Raw genomic sequence first — 18,607 nt, 5'->3', positions numbered from 1 at the left:
TTCATTTTCTGTCCCGGCATGTAAAACCTGATGAATCCAGCGGGTGGCAGCAGTGCTGCAGGTTTCTCATGTCAACTGCAGAAGAAGAAGGCGCATCAGTGGCGGGTTCTCTGATTCTCTGGCGCTGCAGCTCATCAAAAGGTACATTAAAGTTTCATTTCACAGTTTTAGTCCTCTCAAGGCTCTTCTCCGGGTCAAGACCGAACGTTTTATTAGTTTCAGGCCTTCTCTGGCCGCCGCTGGTTTTTATTTCAGCTCATTTATTCGCAGTTTGTGTCTGAATTACTGTCATGTTCGGTTCAGCGGCCAAACAAAGAAGACTTTTAACACCTTCATGTCTTCTGTATTGAGGCGAGTTATCGGAACTAACCCAAATATCGGTTCTGTGTCCGGTTAACATGTTACTCTTTTTGTTTTTGTTGGTTTTTTTAGTGTTTACCGCCTTCATTGTTATTTCTTCTGGAGACTCCCCAGCGGTGTATTACCGCCCTCTACGGTGCAGGAAGGGAATTACAGTGTAAAAACTTTTAACAGATGTGCGTTTACTCTGGTTGAAACCAGGAGTTACTTGAGTCCTGGCAAAGAGGCAGCAACAAATACAGCACAATAAATAAATAAAAATACTCAAATAAATAAAGCACTTAAAATTGGACTACAAAATAAAATAATAAAGATAAATAAATAAAATATATTGAATAAAATTATGAAATATATGGTAAAGAAAAATTTAAAGATTCCAAAGAAGAAATAATAAATAAATAAAGCATATAAAAAAGAAATATAAAATAAATGAAATATAAGAAAATTATTAAATTACATAAAATATAAAATAGTACAGTAACTAATGTAACAAACTAGTTTTGTGGAGGTTATATAATTAAAGAATAGGCCTGTCGCGATAAACGATAAATCGATTAATCGTACGATAAATTAAAACTATCGACGTCATTTTAATTATCGGCATTATCGTCTCTTCCGGCCTTTTTCTCTTTCTGTTTCTGAATGAAAAAAAGGCTCAACTCCGGTTCTCTCCACTGACTCCTCCCTTCCTCATTTCCTTAGTGTAAAGCCCAGCGCACACGACACGATCTTAGAGCTGTCGGCCGATTGTCGGCCCATTTTCAAAACCTGACAGACCCAAACATTAGCCGACAGAAATCCTAGGTATAACGGTTCGATCGTGCTGTGTGGTGTCCAACAATGGGCACAAAATAATGGCTACTAGTTCAGTTAACTAATTTTAAAACCAGGCATTAATCAATGCTTTACTACAATCTACCTGCAGTGCATGTGGCTAGTGTCAGCGTAAAGTCCTGACTGAATGAAAATCATTAGAACCTATTTACGTCACGTTAACGAAGAACAGCTGAAAAGTTACCGGGTTTATCAACTGCGGTAGCAATTTCGCTCCAACTCCTCCTCTTGTCATTTCTATATTCTTTGCATGTTGAATAAACATTAATGTTGTTTCCACATATCATCTCCAATGTCCGCTGGACTTCGGGTTGCGCCGTTTCAGCTGTTTGGGATTCCCCGACGTAATTTCCCCTCAGAGGAGAATCCGCGCTTTCTGATTGGCTGCCTGTCACATTCAACAGGCTGCGTTAAGATCCCAGTCGGGGAAAACCCTGATTTAGATCGGAGCGGCAACGATGATCTACCGTAACACACCACACAATCTTAGAAAGACCAACGATCTAAGATTGTTGTATGGGGAAAAATAGGAGCAAAAAATCATGTAGTGTGAATTATTGCATCAGGTAGTCGATGTGCCCATCTTCTCTATTTAAATCTAATTATTACTGAAGGGCAACATAATATACAGACTTCATAATCTGCAGTCTTTTGGTTGAATGCAGTATTTATTTCCACTTTTACTTTATGTTGTTTAGTTTTTTTTTTCAAGTGCGTTTTTTGCTAATGGAGACCATTTTATTTTCGTTTTTGGTTGTTTTGTTTATTTTGTTTATCAGCTCCAGTGTTTAGTGTTCTTTTGAAAATAAAGTGTATCTATCTTTGGCAGGAAATCACATGGATTATTATGTCATTTCCATTAAATCAGTGTAAAAAGGTCTTCAAACAATATTATCGTTTATCGCAATAATTTTTGAGACAATTAATCGCTCAGCAAAATTTGCTATCGTGACAGGCCTATTAAAGAATATTTGAAATTAATAAATGAAGCACAAATAAGTAAAATAAAATCAAAAAGATCAAACATAAATGAATAATGAAATATTTAAATATGTAAGACATGAATTAAAAGTATATGTAATATGTAAATTATATAAATGAAACAGAAACTAGAGCTACACAACGTGCAGAAAACTAGTTACTGAATATCGTGACTCCATATTCATGTTTTCCTCGTATTTCATCACTTTCTCATCACTGTATTTCTAGCATCTCATCCATCCAACAGATCAGATATATTATCGACTCAGTTTGTTATATTTATTCCAGATGGTTCCTGATACTGTGATTGAACATAAAAACCTCATTAAAAACTGTAAATATTCGACTGTAGTGTTTAGCAGTTTAAATCTTAAAGCTGATGGCAGGGGCTTGTTTTCTCTCAGGATTCAGCCGCCATGAATGACCAACAGGACGACGGGATGAGCGACTTGTCCAACTTGGAGGATGAAGCTTTCCCTCCTCTTCCTCCCCCTCTGTCCCCTGGAGCAGCTCAGTCGCAGGGCGACCCGTTTGGAGAAGGTGAGAGTTCGTTTTTAAATGTCAGCGGAGATAAACGTGACGATCTGGTGACGGTCACCTGTCGTTGTGCTGCAGCTGAGGAAGGCGAGGTGTCCAAGCTGGCCGACGTTCCGGCTGCCAAGAGGAAAGGAGTGAAGAGGCCGCAGCCGAAGCTGGACTCCCACAGGTTTCCCATCATAACAGGTCGCTTTCCTCTGGTGGTTAATCCGGACGCTCATGACTGATGCCGTTTCCTCTCAGGCTCACTTCAGACAGAGGATTGCCGGCTCTGCGGACCTTGTTCGCCAACGCTGTCTTTAACGGCAAAGGTCACGAGGTGAGAAACAAGGATTGATTATTCACCATTTAGCTAAAAAATAAACTTCTTAAAGGGCCAGTATCATGGAAAACAGACTTTTTTGATCTGTTTATCATGTTGTAAAGTTTTTCCTTCATCATGTTGCTTTGATTCTTTCATGTTTGAGAAATCCTTTAATATCCAAGGCAACCATTCAGTTGCAAAACGCCTGGGTGGACTTAGCCCCGCCTTTGAGGCCTAGCTCCTTCAGACTAGCCAGCAGCAATTAGCAAACAGCTGGTGGAACTGCTGCGCTCGTTACAGCAGCTGCTGCTCAGAGCAGCGCTGGTGAAATGTTAAAGGGTTAATAGAGGAGCCATGATGGGACGACTTCCTGGAGGCGGAGCTTCAGGAAGAGCAGGAGCTTTTAAAGAGACAGAGACCCGATTTCAAGGCACTAAATAACAAAGTCAAATTTTTATAACAGTTGAAGGTAACAGTTACCTGATTATGCTATAAAATGTAATCATTGTAAAATACATAACAGTACCCCTTTAAAATACTCCATATCCAGCTGTTTTTGTTGGATCTAAAATGTCTCATCTATAAAAGTCTTTGTTCTTCTTCTGATCACGTTTAATTGAATCCTGTTTGCTCCTGCTGGACGTCTGGACCCGGCCGGCTCTTTGGCCAGGCGGAGGACCTGCGGCTGCTCATGCAGAAGATGGAGAACTGGGCCCACCGGCTCTTCCCCAAACTGCAGTTTGAAGATTTCATCGACAGGGTGGAGAAGCTCGGCAGCAAGAAGGAGGTTCAGGTGGGCTGAAGAAGGAAGGGAGAGTTCCTCTGTGCAGGACGGGTTCTAACGGGTTCCTCCTCTCCGCCTGCAGACCTGCCTCAAACGGATCCGACTGGACATGCCCCTCACGGACGAAGACTTCATGGACAAACTAGGTGAGACGGACTGGACCTGAATCTGATTCTTGCTGCTGCAGAGGCTGAATGAGTCGAACTGGACCTTCAGTAACTAATGTGATTTAAAAAGTGTCCAAACTTTTCTTATAATGCTGGTTTTATATATGAAAATCAGTCAATTTTAAATAATTTTGACCTTTAACCCCTGATGGGCTAGTGAAGCTAATTAGCTTCTACCTCCTTCACTGGAGATGTATAAATATTACAAATGTTGGTTGATGCATCTGCCTCATGATAAGGTTGCTATTTGAAGTCCTCTGATGCCCTCTAGTGGTTGGAGTTTTAACTACATGTAGTTCATGGGCCGAAACTTTGCTGATAAACTCAGTAAATAATCTTAATTATTTAATCTTAATTATTATTTAAGACTAGAGAGTGTGCAATAAAATATATCCAGGCAAAATAATGTCATCTATATAAGATACATTAAAACACATAACATGTGACCATAATTCTAAGTTATTCCAAATTTTATTGTTGGAAACACCAATGGGCTGCTCAAAAATATGTTTAAATTCAGAAACTGATTTCATTTTGCAAAAACACGCCAGGAGCTCATGATCTGTAACATAATGATGAAGCAATGGTTGTTCACAAACATTTTTAACTGTATTTTAAAGTTTTGTTTGAGCAAAAGCAGCATCAGTAAAATAACGTTGTAAGATTGAACTCTGTTTCATTCCTCACATGTCTAATGATGCTAATTAGCATCATAGCTAATTAGCATCATTCTGGATCTGAGGTGATTTCTCTCGTTTCCAGGTGCGGAGGAGCCGCCGGCTGGATTCCAGGATCCCGATCTGGTCATCAGCCAGGACCTCCTTTACCGATCCTCCGGGTCTGGTCCACTCCACCCCGGCCCCGGTTCCGGCTCCTCCCTCCCTGACCGAGGAGCAGCGCCGGCGGATGGAGCAGAACCGGCAGCGAGCGTTGGAGAGGCGACTAGCCCGGCAGCAGCAGACAGGTGAGGACGGTTCCACCCAGAACCACTATAGGGCGCTCAGAACCATCCACCGAAAAATACTTAGGAAGTTTTTCTGTTTCCTCAAATCCTTCAGAGCCCCAGGCTGACGCAGGAAGTGACCTCACAGCAGATCTCAACGGGTCTACTGAGCAGAACCAGAAGCCAGGAGAACATCTGGACCCGGATCCGTCCGGCAGCACAAAGACTCCTCCACCTGAGGTTTCTGAACCCGACCCTCCAGCAGAACTTCCTGCTGAGGATGAGAAAAAAAAAAGTCCAAGCTCCCAACCCTGAGGTGTGTCAAAAACTGGATCTCTGCAACAGAACCTTCTACCAGAACCAAACTACAGAACCTTCCTGGTTCCTGAGCTGGAGCCTGAAAAAGTTCTGCCATTTTAGTTTAAACATGGATGTTTGTGTTCTGGTCTGGTTCTGGTCCATGGCAGAGGAGTGGACTGTAACAGGTTCTGTTTTACTAGAAAACAACCAAAACGGGCCGGTTCTGTGTTCACGTTATTTTAATATAAAAATGTCCAATAATAATAAACAGTTGATTTTAATGAAACTGGGTCAGAGTTCATGTTCTGATGGTGAATCGTTTTCCCTCCAGAACCAGAACATTTCTACCAAAACATTTCCCACATTTCATCTGCTGGTTTCTGTCGGTTCTGGACCGTTGGGTCAGAACCTCACAAGTCGCTCTGTGGCGGCTCGTCCTCTACGCCGTCACGGTGCCAGGCCGCGCGGCGGCGTCTGGGTCCATCAGCGCCAGCTCCCGGATCTCCTCCAGCAGGGAGTACAGGTTGGGGGTTCTGCTCTGCCGGAACTCCCGCTCCTCCTTGGAGAGTTCGGGTCGGCGCGCCGCCTTCTCCTGTGCCTCCCCGGCCAGCCGCACCACCTCCTGCACCAGCTGGCTGCGGCGCGGCGAACCGGGCCGCTGCGGCGCGGCGCCGAGGTGCGGCTGGTTGCTGATGACCTGCAGGGTCAGCGTGTCGGCGTGGCAGTTAGTGGAGAGGACGGAGATCCGGACCTGGGGATGGGACGGAGAGAGTTCTGACCGTCTGAAATATAAAATGTTCCCATTTTATTCCTCACAGTAAGTCTGAAGATAGGCTTGACCTTTGACCCCAAGTCCCAGTGTACTCATTATAATGAGCAACAGGAGATCTCTGGTGATATTTTGTGGAAACGATAACTATTGCATCTTTTTTAGGTAACTGTGTCACAGCAATTACAGTCCTACAAACACAAATCTGCTCTTGAAAAAGGTTCCTATGTGTGAAACGTTTGTTCAGGACAGCAGACGCACTAATCAGCGTGAGCTTCACCTCTGACCTGCAGACGGTAACCGTGGTTTCACATTTATTGAACAAACTGGAGGAAATATTAAACTATCAATCCTGACAGCAAGAACAGTTTTGTGTTTTCTTAAACATTAATTGGAATTTATTGTGACAATAATTAATTAAAACATGATAAATACAATAAATTCCTGGCTCTACTGTCAGACAAACTGGATGAACTTCAAAGCCAAAAACAGAACCCAGCCAGAGTATTACATTTATTATGGCGTTCAACTGATCTTATCCCCTACTCTAACATCTCTGCTCGGCTTTCTAACCAAACAACCAGACAGAGATTTAAAAAGAGGAGCAGCAGAAGCAAATGAGGCAGATTAGCAGCAAATGGTGTCAGATATTGAGCTGTTAGCATGTTAAGTCAGAGGCCTCTTTAGAGTCGCTGCAAGACTGACTGCTACTGGAGATAATCAACAGGAGCTGCGTTTCCATTGACCATATATTTGTACAACCTGACATTTCAAAACTGAAGTTGCTTAATGAAAACAGGCCAACTTTGAAAAACACTTTAGTTTTTTATTAAAAGGTTTTGGTGCGAGGATCATCAGAGCTTTAACTTTGTTTAGTGTTGCAATTTAACAACGGGTCAAAACCTGGAACGACCCCCTGCTGTCGGGTCAGCGTAGCGCCTCTGTGCCCAGATGAAGGTGTTTCTGTTGGCTCACCGTGATGTGGTCAAACAACCTGAAGGTGGCGCTGCCACAGCCAGACGTGGTGGTGATGTGGTCTGAGTGGCGGCGAACGGAGCCGCTCTGCCACTCACAGGTACCGTCCGGGCCGGCCGTCACCACCAGGCCCTCCTTGTTCCTCATGTAGACCGGACCTTTCACTCCGTACCTGTAAAAACAGCAGCACACCTGGAGTCACAGCTCCTCTGTGGAAACCGGTTTAAAGTCACAGTCACAATAATTTGACTTATTTAGAACCTGGTGTAAGTAAAACAAGTTTTATTAAAGTCAAGTTTTCACCGCATTACTCATTCATAAATATCACAGTTTCAAAGTAAGTGTTTAGTTAGCAAGCTAAATACTTGGTATGCTAACTAGTTAGCTTGAAGCAAAATAATTGAATAAATATTTTGAAAGCAAGTTACATATTTAGTTTCAAACTAAATGTTTGGCTTGCAACTAAATATTTTTATTTAGCAAGGTAAATATTTATTTAGTAAAATATATATTTAGATTGCTAACTGCATACAAAGTTAGCAAGTTAAGCATTTAGTTTGACACTAAGTATTTAGCTAGCTTGAAACAAATTTTTTAGCTAGCAAGTTTAATATTTTGGCTCAAATTAAATATTTATCTCCAAAGTAAATATCTTGTGAGGCAGCTAAATTTAGTTTCAAGCTGTTTAGCTTTTAAGCTAAACGCCAAATATCTAACTTGCAAGCTATACATTGAGCTTAAACTAAATGTTCAGCTTAACACTAAATGTAGCTGGCCAAATGAATAATTAGGTTGCTAGCTAAATAGTTAGCTTGAAAGTACATTTTTAGCTAGCAATCTATATAATTAGCTTCAAACTATATATTTAACTTGCTTACTACATATTTAGCTAGTAAGTTAAATATTTAGTTTGGAACTGACATAAATGAATGAATAATGTGAAAAATGAAGTGAAATCTGTAAAATTTAGTCCATTTCATTTGGTGGAACCCAACTTGACAGAAGTGATGCTACCAGGAAAAAAAGGTCCTGAGGCTTAAAACCTAAGAACATTGAACTAAGTGTCCAGCATGGCGGTGGCAGAATCATGCTGAGGAAATGTTCTTCTGTCACTGGAACAGCAGACCAATAGAGGAAGAGTTCCTTACTCTGGAATGAAGACCAGCACGCCGTTGTCCCTGATAGAGTAGATGATGGCGTCGGCCACGCAGCGCGGGTCCGTCTCCGGGTCGCGCTCCTTGAAGAAGAGGCACTGGAAGAGTCCGGTGGAAAGGTTCTGGGCTCGCTGGGCCGCCTGCCGACGTCACAACAACTCAGACAACGTTCAGGAAGCACAGAACCGCCTAGACCCAACAAGCCGCTCACCCGGTTCCTGCTGTTGATGTGCTCTGCCAGCTCCTCCATGTCTTTGTTGCCGGCCGGTGGTTTGCCAGGCTCAGCCCCCTGCTGACCGCCGCGATCCAGCTGCAGCGCGGCGGTCAGCAGGCGGTGCACCACCATGTCGGCGTAGCGGCGGATCGGGGAGGTGAAGTGAGTGTAGCGGTCCAGAGCCAGACCTGACGAGCAGAAATGAGCCAATCAGGAAGAGCCGAGCTGGTTTATCGTAGCGGTAGAACTGGTTTACTGTAGCGGTAGAACTGGTTTACTGTAGCGGTAGAACTGGTTTACTGTAGCGGTAGAACTGGTTTACCGTAGCGGTAGAAATGGTTTACCGTAGCGGTAGAAATGGTTTACCGTAGCGGTAGAAATGGTTTACCGTAGCGGTAGAAATGGTTTACCGTAGCGGTAGAAATGGTTTACCGTAGCGGTAGAACTGGTTTACCGTAGCGGTAGAAATGGTTTATCGTAGCGGTAGAACTGGTTTACCGTAGCGGTAGAACTGGTTTACTGTAGCGGTAGAACTGGTTTACCGTAGCGGTAGAAATGGTTTACCGTAGCGGTAGAAATGGTTTATCGTAGCGGTAGAACTGGTTTACCGTAGCGGTAGAACTGGTTTACCGTAGCGGTAGAAATGGTTTACCGTAGCGGTAGAACTGGTTTACCGTAGCGGTAGAACTGGTTTACCGTAGCGGTAGAACTGGTTTACCGTAGCGGTAGAAATGGTTTACCGTAGCGGTAGAAATGGTTTACCGTAGCGGTAGAAATGGTTTACCGTAGCGGTAGAAATGGTTTATCGTAGCGGTAGAACATGGTTACCGTAGTGGTAGAACTGGTTTACCGTAGTGGTAGAACTGGTTTACCGTAGTGGTAGAACTGGTCCTCAGGCTGAGCACCAGTGGAGAAGTACACGGCCTGAGACATGGCCTGGGTGGCCATCATTCTGAAGAGCCTGTTCACCAGCGGGTCCTCGGGGTCCACGGCTCGGTCCAGAGAGTCGGCCAAGGCCTTGTTGGTCCTGCAGGAGAGTCAGAATTCAGGTTTTACGGACATCCTCTAAAAATTAGTTCTTTTCCATCAAACTCCTCCCTTGCTGCTGGTCTCCACCTCTGGCCAGGTGGTGAACCGGCAGACGGGTGGGGAGCGGACCAGAACCCACCTGGTGTCGATGGAGAACCCCCTGGCCCGGGCCGTGTCCACCAGCTGGCTGAACAGCTCCTGGCGTGGCTGCGGGTGACGCCTCAGCAGGGCCTGGTAGGGGAAGGCCTCCTGGATCTTGCGCGCCACCCAGTGGTTGGCGTAGATCATGCACTCTGCCACGGTCTCATGGACCTCCAGGGGCTGGCGAGGAACCAGTGCCGTGATGTTCTTGTCCTGGTCCAGCTGGGCTCGGACCTGTGGAGGAGGAGCGAGCAACTTGTGATCCACCACGACAGAAACGGATCGTTCTTCTTCTGCTACAGAAAAAAACTGATTAACGTTCAAAATGATCTCAATGAAGTTTGACCTTCTACTGGGTTTAAACCAGAATCATTTGAGATTGATGCTACACCAGAGATCTTCAACATGGAGGTCAGTTTCTGATTTATATATTTTTCTGTTTATTGTTTTTGTTTCTGTTATGTCTTTAAATATCCATTACATGAATCCAACATTTCCGGGCCATTAAATTTGTATTCACTTATTTAAACCGTGAAATAAAAAAGTCTATTACTTGTATTGAGTGAACTGTAATACGATATTTTATAAAGTACTATAAGTAGTTATAAATATGTAGGTATTTTTTGCATTATGCCTCTGTAGCAGGTATCAGGTCTCATTCGCTGGTAGCAGTTAGCATTTCGGCGTTAGCTTAGCAGCAAACAAAGCCAGAACAGTTTACTCTCAAGACAGTCATTGAGCCACAAATAAATGATGACGCCAATGTTTCCACAATCTTGAGAAAAATCTCGCTGTACTAAAAACAGGGTTTACTAAAATTGCTATTATATTATTGTGTGACACGGGTAATCTACACATACATTTATACATGAGATTCCTGAGCGCAGCTGCACATGTGGGAACAGCGTTATGTGCAAACATGTGGCTGGCACTGCTCCATCTAGGCACTTTGAGTAGGAGCCTCAGGCCATCATTGTATGCCACATAAAGTTTGTGCAGGCTACTTTTTTTATATCTTCGCCATAGATGGGCTGTGTAAAATGAAGTACAAAAAACTTTAAAAAGAGCTACCTTCACAGAGGATGAACACATACCAAACTTTCTGATCAAAATATTAGCCTGTGCATACATCATGCAATACTGCCTACGAATGTCATGATCATCAGATAGGTCATCAGTTATGTAATGTCCCAGATATTTAATTTCATTGTGTATATTGAGGACAATGCCAGATAAAGAGAAGTTTACATAGGACGAATTAATACTTAAACATTTTTATTTAATAATAACTTTATAGGGATCAATGTGATCAATTGACATTACCACCCTGTAATTAGACAAAGTTAAGACTCTTTACTGCTTGTAACTGCGAGGGCTGGAAAAACAGAGCAACAGATGCACCGCCACCCGGTGGTGTCACTCGGTATTACAACTCAATTCAACACTTGAATCTCAAACTATCAATAGTAAATAAACAAAATAATGCGATCACAAATAATTTTATCAGTTTGTTGCAAGTTGGATTCATGTAGATGTGTATTTTGAGTTTTTAAAAATATATATATATACATAAGAAATGTAATTAATCAGAAATCTCAGGAGATAAACCCAGCAGAAATGTCCGTCTGTACCTCCACTCCCTCCAGCTCCAGCGCTCCTCCTCGGTCCCTCTGAGCCCGCAGGTGTCTGGCGATGTGCGTCAGCGTCTCCAGCGCCTGGATGAGCTCGCTTAGCTTGGCGTCCCTCTCCTCCGGGTCGAGCCGGGCCAGCTCAGGAACCTGGACCTCCTCCCCGTTCAGCAGCGCTTGGGCCAGCTCATAGTGCAGCTGGTAGGAGGAGCGGATCAGGGTCCGGCCGAACCACACCTTGGTGACGGCCAGGCTCTGAGCGTCCAGCTCCCACACGACGCTCATGGCGTACCTGGAAACCAGAGGACGGCGTTGGGACCGATGGAGACGGCGGTGAGCAGAGGAGCAGAGAGAACCGACCTGTCGACCCCGCCCAGCAGGGAGCAAAGGTCAGCGCTGAGGACAGCAGGCAGCATGTCGTAGCGGCGGTCCGCCAGGTAGTAGGTGGTGGCTCTAAGAGGGAAACATGAACACAACTCATCCAGAAAACAGAATGTTTTAACCATATTTATCCATACAAGATAATCAATAAGGATGTAAACGGTAACCAGAGGAGAAACCAAAAACTGTACTAAAGTAAGAGCAGCAATACTTAAACATAATTTAAAAAGTAGCCGACCAAGAAATTACCTGAGTAACAGTAAAAACATATCTGTTAAAAAGTGACTGATCAAATTATCAATCATTTAATATTTAGTAATAACATCATTAGTCAGATTATGAATAAAATGACATGGAAATGTTAGTATTTTAAGGATCAAAATGATAATAATTTATATAAGTTAAAAAAATAAGAGAAATATTTTTCAAATCAATTTCTTTAAATAAAAAACTTCAGAACCTTTAACAGAAACTTCAGGAGTTTGTCTGGTGAACGAATGATCGCTGTTAGATTAGCTGCTGCCCGCCGGTTCTGGAGTCCTACCTGGACCGGGCCTCCAGGTCGGTGAGCGATTCCTCCCTGACGAAATGCGTGACGTCGGCGATGTGGACGCCCAGCTCCAGGAGCTTCCCGCCGGCCAGGCGCCGCACCGACAGCGTGTCGTCCACGTCCTCGCAGCCCCTCGGGTCGATGCTGAACACCAGGTGGGTCCGCCTCAGGTCCCGGCGCGCCACCGCCTCGGCCGGATCCGCCACCCACGGTTTCTCCGGGGAATTCACCGGCATCTCCCTGAGCTGCCACACCACAGGGAAACATCCCGCTCAGATCGATGGCGCCCGGTCACCAGCTGACCACCGGTTCCGATCTCCACCTGGGCTTCGGAGAACGGCGGCACGTGGATGCAGTTCTCCACCAGGACCGTCTGGACCTCCGTCTCCAGCTCCCCGGCCCGGCCCAGAACCCGCACGCTGTGTCCGTTGGGATAGAGCGACGTGCTGGGCCACGAGTCGATCCGAACCACCACCCTGTGGTCCTGCAGGGGGAACCGAATCGGACGGGTTCAGCGACCAGAACCAGCTGATTTCAGAACCCAAATCCCAACATTTACACCAGAGCTTCTTTCCTGTTGACACCACCGGCTTTAATCACTAACGGTTCCTTTTCCTAACTGGGCTGACATGACCTTTGACCTTTAATTTAGTGTATAGAGTCTGGCATGTAGCTGAACCTGCTGGAGAGCAGCAGCATTCCGCTTAAATTAGGATTAAATATCAAGAGTGAAACCAGAATTAAATCTTAATTTAATCCAGAATAAAACTAGGATTAAAACCAAAAAATAAAACAAAAAGAAAACCATAAATTAGCTACGTCTAAACCTTCTCAAACCAGGACTAAACCAGAATAAAGTTGGAATAAAACCAGAATTAAATAATAAATACTAAATAAAAACACGACAACTAGGATTAAAACTGGATTTAAACGTAGGAACAAAACATCAATAAAACCATAAATTAACTACGACTAAACCAGAACTAAACTCAATAATTAAATTCATAATATCAGAATAAAATCAGGATTAAACTGATTTTATTATTTTTTATTGTATTGTAACAAAAACAATAATAAATCCAGGACTGATCCCAGGTTCAAAGCTGGTATTAACACCAAAATTAAGCCAGAATAAAAAGTTTTGTCGCCATGGTAACAGGCATAACGAGTGGATATTTTCTGGTTCTGTAAGCGGACTGGACCTGCAGCGCGTCGGCCTGCTGGGTGCTGATCCGGACCTTGGGGATCCGGCGGTCCCAGGGAACGGCCAGGACGCGCTGGGCGGTCCGGCTCTGGGTCTGCGCTGCGTCCCGGGGGGGAAAGGTCACCACGTAGTCCCTCCAGTTCCTCTGCAGGATCCCCACGACGCGACCTGCCGGGGTCAGAGGTCAGAACCTGCATGGACCCACACAGCCCGGCAGAACCCCTCCCCCCACCTGTCGGCATGGGCTTGATCTCGTCGTCGTCCCCGCTCCGCTCGTCCGCCGGCCCTTCGCTCAGAGCCGTGACCTTCCCTCGCCACTCGACCTTGGGCAGCAGCTCCACCACCACCAGGTCGCCGTGCACAGCCCGGTTCCGGCTCTTAGAACCGACCACCAGCACGCCGGCGCTCAGGTCTGAGGCAGGAGGAGAGGAGGAGTGACCTCAGAGCTTCACCTGGAGGATCTCACCTGACAGCAGCGACCTTCACCTGGGCTCTTAGAGGACAAACCGTCGCTGGTGACGAAGGCTTCGTTCTGAGCGCGGTGTTTGCTCACGTTCAGGGTTCCCTGCAGGAGAAACGGTCCAATCAGGAGCTCCATCAGCACATCCTGGACCAGAATACCTGCAGGTCCAGACCTGGACGAAGCGTCCGGACTTGATCCCGGCCTCCAGAACCTGAGCAGGTAAATGTTCTGGAAACTCCCTCTGCGAGCCGTCGGCCTCCTTCTCCTGCAGCGCCTGGCGGACGGATCCGTACAGATCCTGGGCGGCCTGCAGCGCCGGCCAGAAGCTCTGCAGGTACTCCTGAAAATTAAGAATGTGAAGATGAGCGTCGCACCTGGGTGGTTGCTGTGGCGACCGAACATCCCCACCTGGACGCTGATGACGTAGACTCCGGAGTTGAGGCTGCTGAACCGGGACACGGCGTCCGAGTCCTCAGTGATCATCACCAGGTTCATCATCCCAGCCAGGTGGTTGTAGTACCACACAGCGGCGGCGTACACACACCTACACACACACACACACACACACACACACAGGTTCTGATCTACAGGTCCAGCAAACAGACCTGATCTTAAAGCGATACACAACAACACTATTAGCTAAAGCTAACAATAGTAGCAGGAGCAAATGTCATCAACTAGGGATGACATCATTAGCTCCAGGTAGCACCATGAGCAGGAACTTACTCCTAGATAGTGTTAGCTCTAGCTAGTGCTAACACTATTAGCAGGAGCTAACACCATTTGATAGAGCTAACAACATTAATAAGAGCTAACACCATTAGCAGTAGCTAACGCCACTGGCTGGAGCCAGCTCTGATAGCTGGAGCTATCGCCATTACCTGAAGCTAATGCCATTATGTAGAACTAACTATATTAGCTAGCGCTAACACCATTAGCAGTAGCTAACACCATTAGCAGTAGCTAACACCATTAGCAGAAGCTTATATTAACTCATCGTGGATCCCTTTAAGTTGGATTTAAACCTTTTATTCTATAATCCTACACTTTGTTTACAGTGAACTCTGACCCAGGTTACTGGGGTCACCTGGGGGTCACCTGGGAGGACTCACCTGGTCTGCCATTTCTCCTGGCTCTCTCCTTTCTCTCTGGGGCAGTAGGAGAACTCCTGGAACTCGTTAGCAAACAGGACGCAGTCATGCCGCGGGTCTTTCAGCAGGTTCCTCAGACGGTTGTAGAACCTGCAGAGGAGCAGAACTCTGGCATGTTTCAGGTTCTTCTAGAAAGAAATAACAGATTTTAGCCAAAAAACCTCCATCAACAAGCTACAGCTCCCCCTGGTGGATCCTGGAAAATGATATATGGCACACATTTTTTCCTTCCACTCAACTTTCTAGGAAAAATTTTTTGGATTCAGAACTCAGATTCTATTTGCCGATCCAGAGAGAGACGTTCCGGGTGAATCTGGGGCCAGAGGAGGTCAAAGGTCACCACTACACGCTGTTCTGGGCTGAACCTGCAGCTCATTCACCTAACAGCACATTAGTGATGCAACGTTTTCCCTCCACCAAGTCAGCAGAAACCAGAACCAAACCACAGTGGAAGCGCGGGTCAGGCAGGGTTCCTTATTAACGGCTTCCTGCGGGTCACAGCTGAGTCAGCAGAACCGGGTCTAATGAGGCCGACCCGGCTCGCTCCTGCAGAGTTCTGCAGGGATAGAAAAGGTGATCCAGGAGCAGCGCTGCGCAGAAGGCGAGGCTGCTGAGTCAGCGGGAGTTATGGAGGCTTGTTCTGGTTCTGGTTCGGTTCTCCTACCTGCGGCCCTTGCTGTGCAGAGCCTGACAGGCCGTCTGGGTGAACACGACCCCCTGCAGCTCCACCAGCTCCAGAACCTCCAGGTAGTTCAGTACCACCTCGGCGTCCGGAACCACGTAGTGGGTTAGGTCTCCGGGCAGAACTTTACCATCTGGGTCAGAAAAAAACATCACAGATTTAAAATAAACTGGAGAAACTTTTAAAATAATAAAAACTTGATGTGTATCAGAGAAAAGCCCGAAATTATCGTTGGTTCTGGAAACTGAACTTGGTGGTTCTGGACTCCTCTGACATGTGAAGCTGCAGGTTCTGATTAGTTCTGTGGGTTTGTTTTCAGGGTCAGCAGGAGGTCCGGTTCATGGTTTAGTATTTAATTTAAAAAAATAAAATAAAATAAAAATCAACATTTATGATGGAAAAAAACAAGAGAAGAAATTCAACAACCTCTGGACAGATCCTGAAAACGGATGGATGGATGTTGGATGGATGGATGGATGGATGGATGGATGGATGGATGTTGGATGGATGGATGTTGGATGGATGGATGGATGGATGGACGGATGAATGTTGGATGGATGGATGGATGGATGGATGAATGCTGGATGGATGGATGGATGAATGTTGGATGGATGGATGGATGGATGAATGCTGGATGGATGGATGGATGTTAGACACATGGATGTTGGATGGATGGATGTTGGATGGATGGATGGATGGATGTTGGATGGATGGATGGATGTGGATGGATGGATGGATGTTGTCGGATGGATGGATGTTGGATGAACGGATGGATGTTGGATGCATGGACGGATGGATGGATGTTGGACGGATGGATGTTGGATGGATGGATGTTGGACGGATGGATGTTGGATGGATGGATATTGGATGTTAGATGGATGTTGGATGGATGGATGTTGGATGGATGGATGTTGGATGGATGGTTGTTGGATGGATGATGTTGGACGGATGGATGTTGGATGATGTTGGACGGATGGATGTTGGATGGATGGATGTTGGACGGATGGATGTTGGATGGATGGATGTTGATGGATGGATGTTGGATGTTAGATGGATGTTGGATGGATGGATGTTGGATGGATGGTTGTTGGATGGATGGATGTTGGATGGATGGTTGTTGGACGGATGGGTGTTGGATGGATGGATGTTGGACGGATGGATGTTGGATGGATGAATGGTGGATGTTGGATGGATAGATGGATGGATGGATGTTGGACGGATGAATGTTGGATGGATGGATGGATGGACGGATGATGGATGTTGGACGGATGGATGTTGGATGGATGGATATTGGATGGATGAATGTTGGATGGATGGATGTTGGACGGATGGATGTTGGATGGATGGATGTTGGATGGATGGATGGATGAATGTTGGACTGATGGATGTTGGATGGATGAATGTTGGATGGATGGATGTTGGATGGATGGATGGATGGATGAATGTTGGACGGATGGATGTTGGATGGATGGATGGATGAATGTTGGACGGATGGATGTTGGATGGATGAATGTTGGATGGATGAATGTTGGATGGGTGAATGTTGGATGGATGGATGGACGGATGGATGTTGGACGGATGAATGTTGGATGAATGTTGGATGGATGGATGTTGGACGGATAGATGTTGGATGGATGAATGTTGGATGGATGGATGTTGGACGGATAGATGTTGGACGGATGGATGGATGGATGTTGGATGGATGGATGTTGGATGGATGGATGAATGTTGGATGGATGGATGTTGGATGGATGTTGGATGGATGGATGGATGGATGGATGGATGTTGGACGGATGGATGTTGGATGGATGAATGTTGGATGGATGGATGTTGGACGGATAGATGTTGGACGGATGGATGTTGGATGGATGGATGTTGGACGGATGAATGTGGGATGGATGGATGGATGTTGGATGGATGGATGTTGGATGGATAGATAGATGGATGGATGGATGAATGTTGGATGGATGGATGGATGGATTGATGTTGGATGGATGGATGGATGGATGGATGTTGGATGGATGTTGGACGGATGGATGTTGGACGGATGAATGTTGGATGATGGATGGATGAATGTTGGATGGATGGATGGATGTTGGATGGATGGATGTTGGATGGATGGATGGATGGATGGATGGATGGATGTTGGATGGATGGATGGATGGATGTTGGACGGATAGATGTTGGATGGATGGATGTTGGATGGATGGAGGATGTTGGATGGATGGATGTTGGATGGATGATGGATGGATGGATGGATGGATGGATGCCTCTACGTGGATCTAGAACTCAGCAAAACATTCTGACTGATCGATCAACTTACTTATTGATTTCATTCAAACAGGAAATTTAATTTGAAATTTTTGTCCGTCTAGTTTTGGTTCCGGTCCGGACTGTGGGTCTTATCCTCTGGACCGGACCAGAGATGTCCTACATGCCATAGTGAACCCGGGCCTTCAGCAGAACCGAGCTCCCGAACCGCCGCCGTACTCCCGCAGACCTCACCGTTCTCGCAGCCCGCCTGGCACAGCGCGCTGAAGCAGGGGACCCGCTCCCGCAGGTAGTGCTCCCGAACCACCCGAACCTTCCGGCCTCGGCTGCTCTTCAGGTGCAGAACCTTCTCGGTCTTGATCATCCTGAGGACTCCGCTGCGGAGCCGCGGCTCAACCAGGAACTCTCGCATGTAAACAAGACCGAGTCAGGCGGACTCCAGGCAGGAAGAGCATCATGACGTCATAACGCTCTACGCGTTCTGTTGCGTTCACGTGCTGCCGGATTGTCGGTCTTCCGAGTATGAACACTTGAGCGCTTGATCTTTAGAAATAAAACATAATTAAAATAATTTTTAAAAAGTGAAAGATTTTAATAATTTCTAAAATAAAAATGTATTTTTGAATGTTTGCCATATCTTATAAAATACATGTACCAAAGTAAAATATTTTGATTTTAATAATTGATTCCATTGATCGAATTTGTTGAGAAAATCCATCGCCATGTTGGAAATCTCTTCTTCCTCTTCTGTTTTTGTTTCCTTGGGTGCGATGTCAAATACATTT

General features: G+C 45.6%; 2 protein-coding genes across 3 annotated transcripts; one reads left to right on the top strand and one right to left on the bottom strand.

Annotated features, from left to right (window-relative positions):
• Positions 1 to 50: 50 nt before the first annotated feature.
• On the top strand, positions 51 to 5,491 carry LOC116718827 (TIMELESS-interacting protein-like). The gene is made up of 8 exons (XM_032561071.1): positions 51 to 141; positions 2,580 to 2,715; positions 2,791 to 2,881; positions 2,956 to 3,031; positions 3,687 to 3,809; positions 3,883 to 3,946; positions 4,730 to 4,931; positions 5,026 to 5,491. The coding sequence occupies exons 2-8, from the start codon at positions 2,592 to 2,594 to the stop codon at positions 5,036 to 5,038; spliced, it is 693 nt and encodes a 230-aa protein (XP_032416962.1). The 5' UTR covers positions 51 to 141; positions 2,580 to 2,591; the 3' UTR covers positions 5,039 to 5,491.
• Positions 5,432 to 18,278, bottom strand: dis3l (DIS3 like exosome 3'-5' exoribonuclease). 2 transcript variants are annotated; one of them, XM_032561068.1, is made up of 18 exons: positions 18,057 to 18,278; positions 15,534 to 15,684; positions 14,831 to 14,959; positions 14,127 to 14,262; positions 13,891 to 14,058; positions 13,742 to 13,820; positions 13,488 to 13,667; positions 13,254 to 13,423; positions 12,374 to 12,535; positions 12,046 to 12,296; positions 11,481 to 11,573; positions 11,124 to 11,412; positions 9,491 to 9,726; positions 9,195 to 9,349; positions 8,320 to 8,510; positions 8,103 to 8,248; positions 6,955 to 7,126; positions 5,432 to 5,961 (listed from the first exon to the last, which is right to left on the bottom strand). In XM_032561068.1, exons 1-18 carry the CDS (start codon positions 18,232 to 18,234, stop codon positions 5,650 to 5,652), a joined length of 3,198 nt encoding a protein of 1,065 aa, XP_032416959.1. In that variant the 5' UTR covers positions 18,235 to 18,278; the 3' UTR covers positions 5,432 to 5,649. The 2 variants fall into 2 exon arrangements, with proteins under 2 accessions (XP_032416959.1, XP_032416960.1); XM_032561069.1 differs by lacking the exons at positions 15,534 to 15,684; positions 18,057 to 18,278 and adding an exon at positions 15,109 to 15,527.
• Between the last annotated feature and the right edge of the window lie 329 nt (positions 18,279 to 18,607).

The sequence above is a fragment of the Xiphophorus hellerii genome, chromosome 4 (assembly GCF_003331165.1).
Source record: "Xiphophorus hellerii strain 12219 chromosome 4, Xiphophorus_hellerii-4.1, whole genome shotgun sequence".
NCBI classification, from domain to species: domain Eukaryota; kingdom Metazoa; phylum Chordata; class Actinopteri; order Cyprinodontiformes; family Poeciliidae; genus Xiphophorus; species Xiphophorus hellerii.
Note: the sequence above shows the minus strand (reverse complement) of the source record. Positions and strands in the feature narration are given on the sequence as shown.

Coding starts and splice junctions, on each gene's coding strand:
- LOC116718827 (XM_032561071.1), top strand. CDS start 2,592: ATGAATGACCAACAGGACGACGGGATGAGCGACTTGTCCAACTTGGAG. Junction 3,032..3,686: donor TTAACGGCAAAGGTCACGAG/GTGAGAAACAAG, acceptor CTCTTTGGCCAG/GCGGAGGACCTGCGGCTGCT. Junction 3,810..3,882: donor GCAGCAAGAAGGAGGTTCAG/GTGGGCTGAAGA, acceptor CTCCGCCTGCAG/ACCTGCCTCAAACGGATCCG.
- dis3l (XM_032561068.1), bottom strand. CDS start 18,234: ATGCGAGAGTTCCTGGTTGAGCCGCGGCTCCGCAGCGGAGTCCTCAGG. Junction 7,127..8,102: donor GTGCTGGTCTTCATTCCAGA/GTAAGGAACTCT, acceptor CTGTTTTTACAG/GTACGGAGTGAAAGGTCCGG. Junction 5,962..6,954: donor GGTTGTTTGACCACATCACG/GTGAGCCAACAG, acceptor TCCCATCCCCAG/GTCCGGATCTCCGTCCTCTC.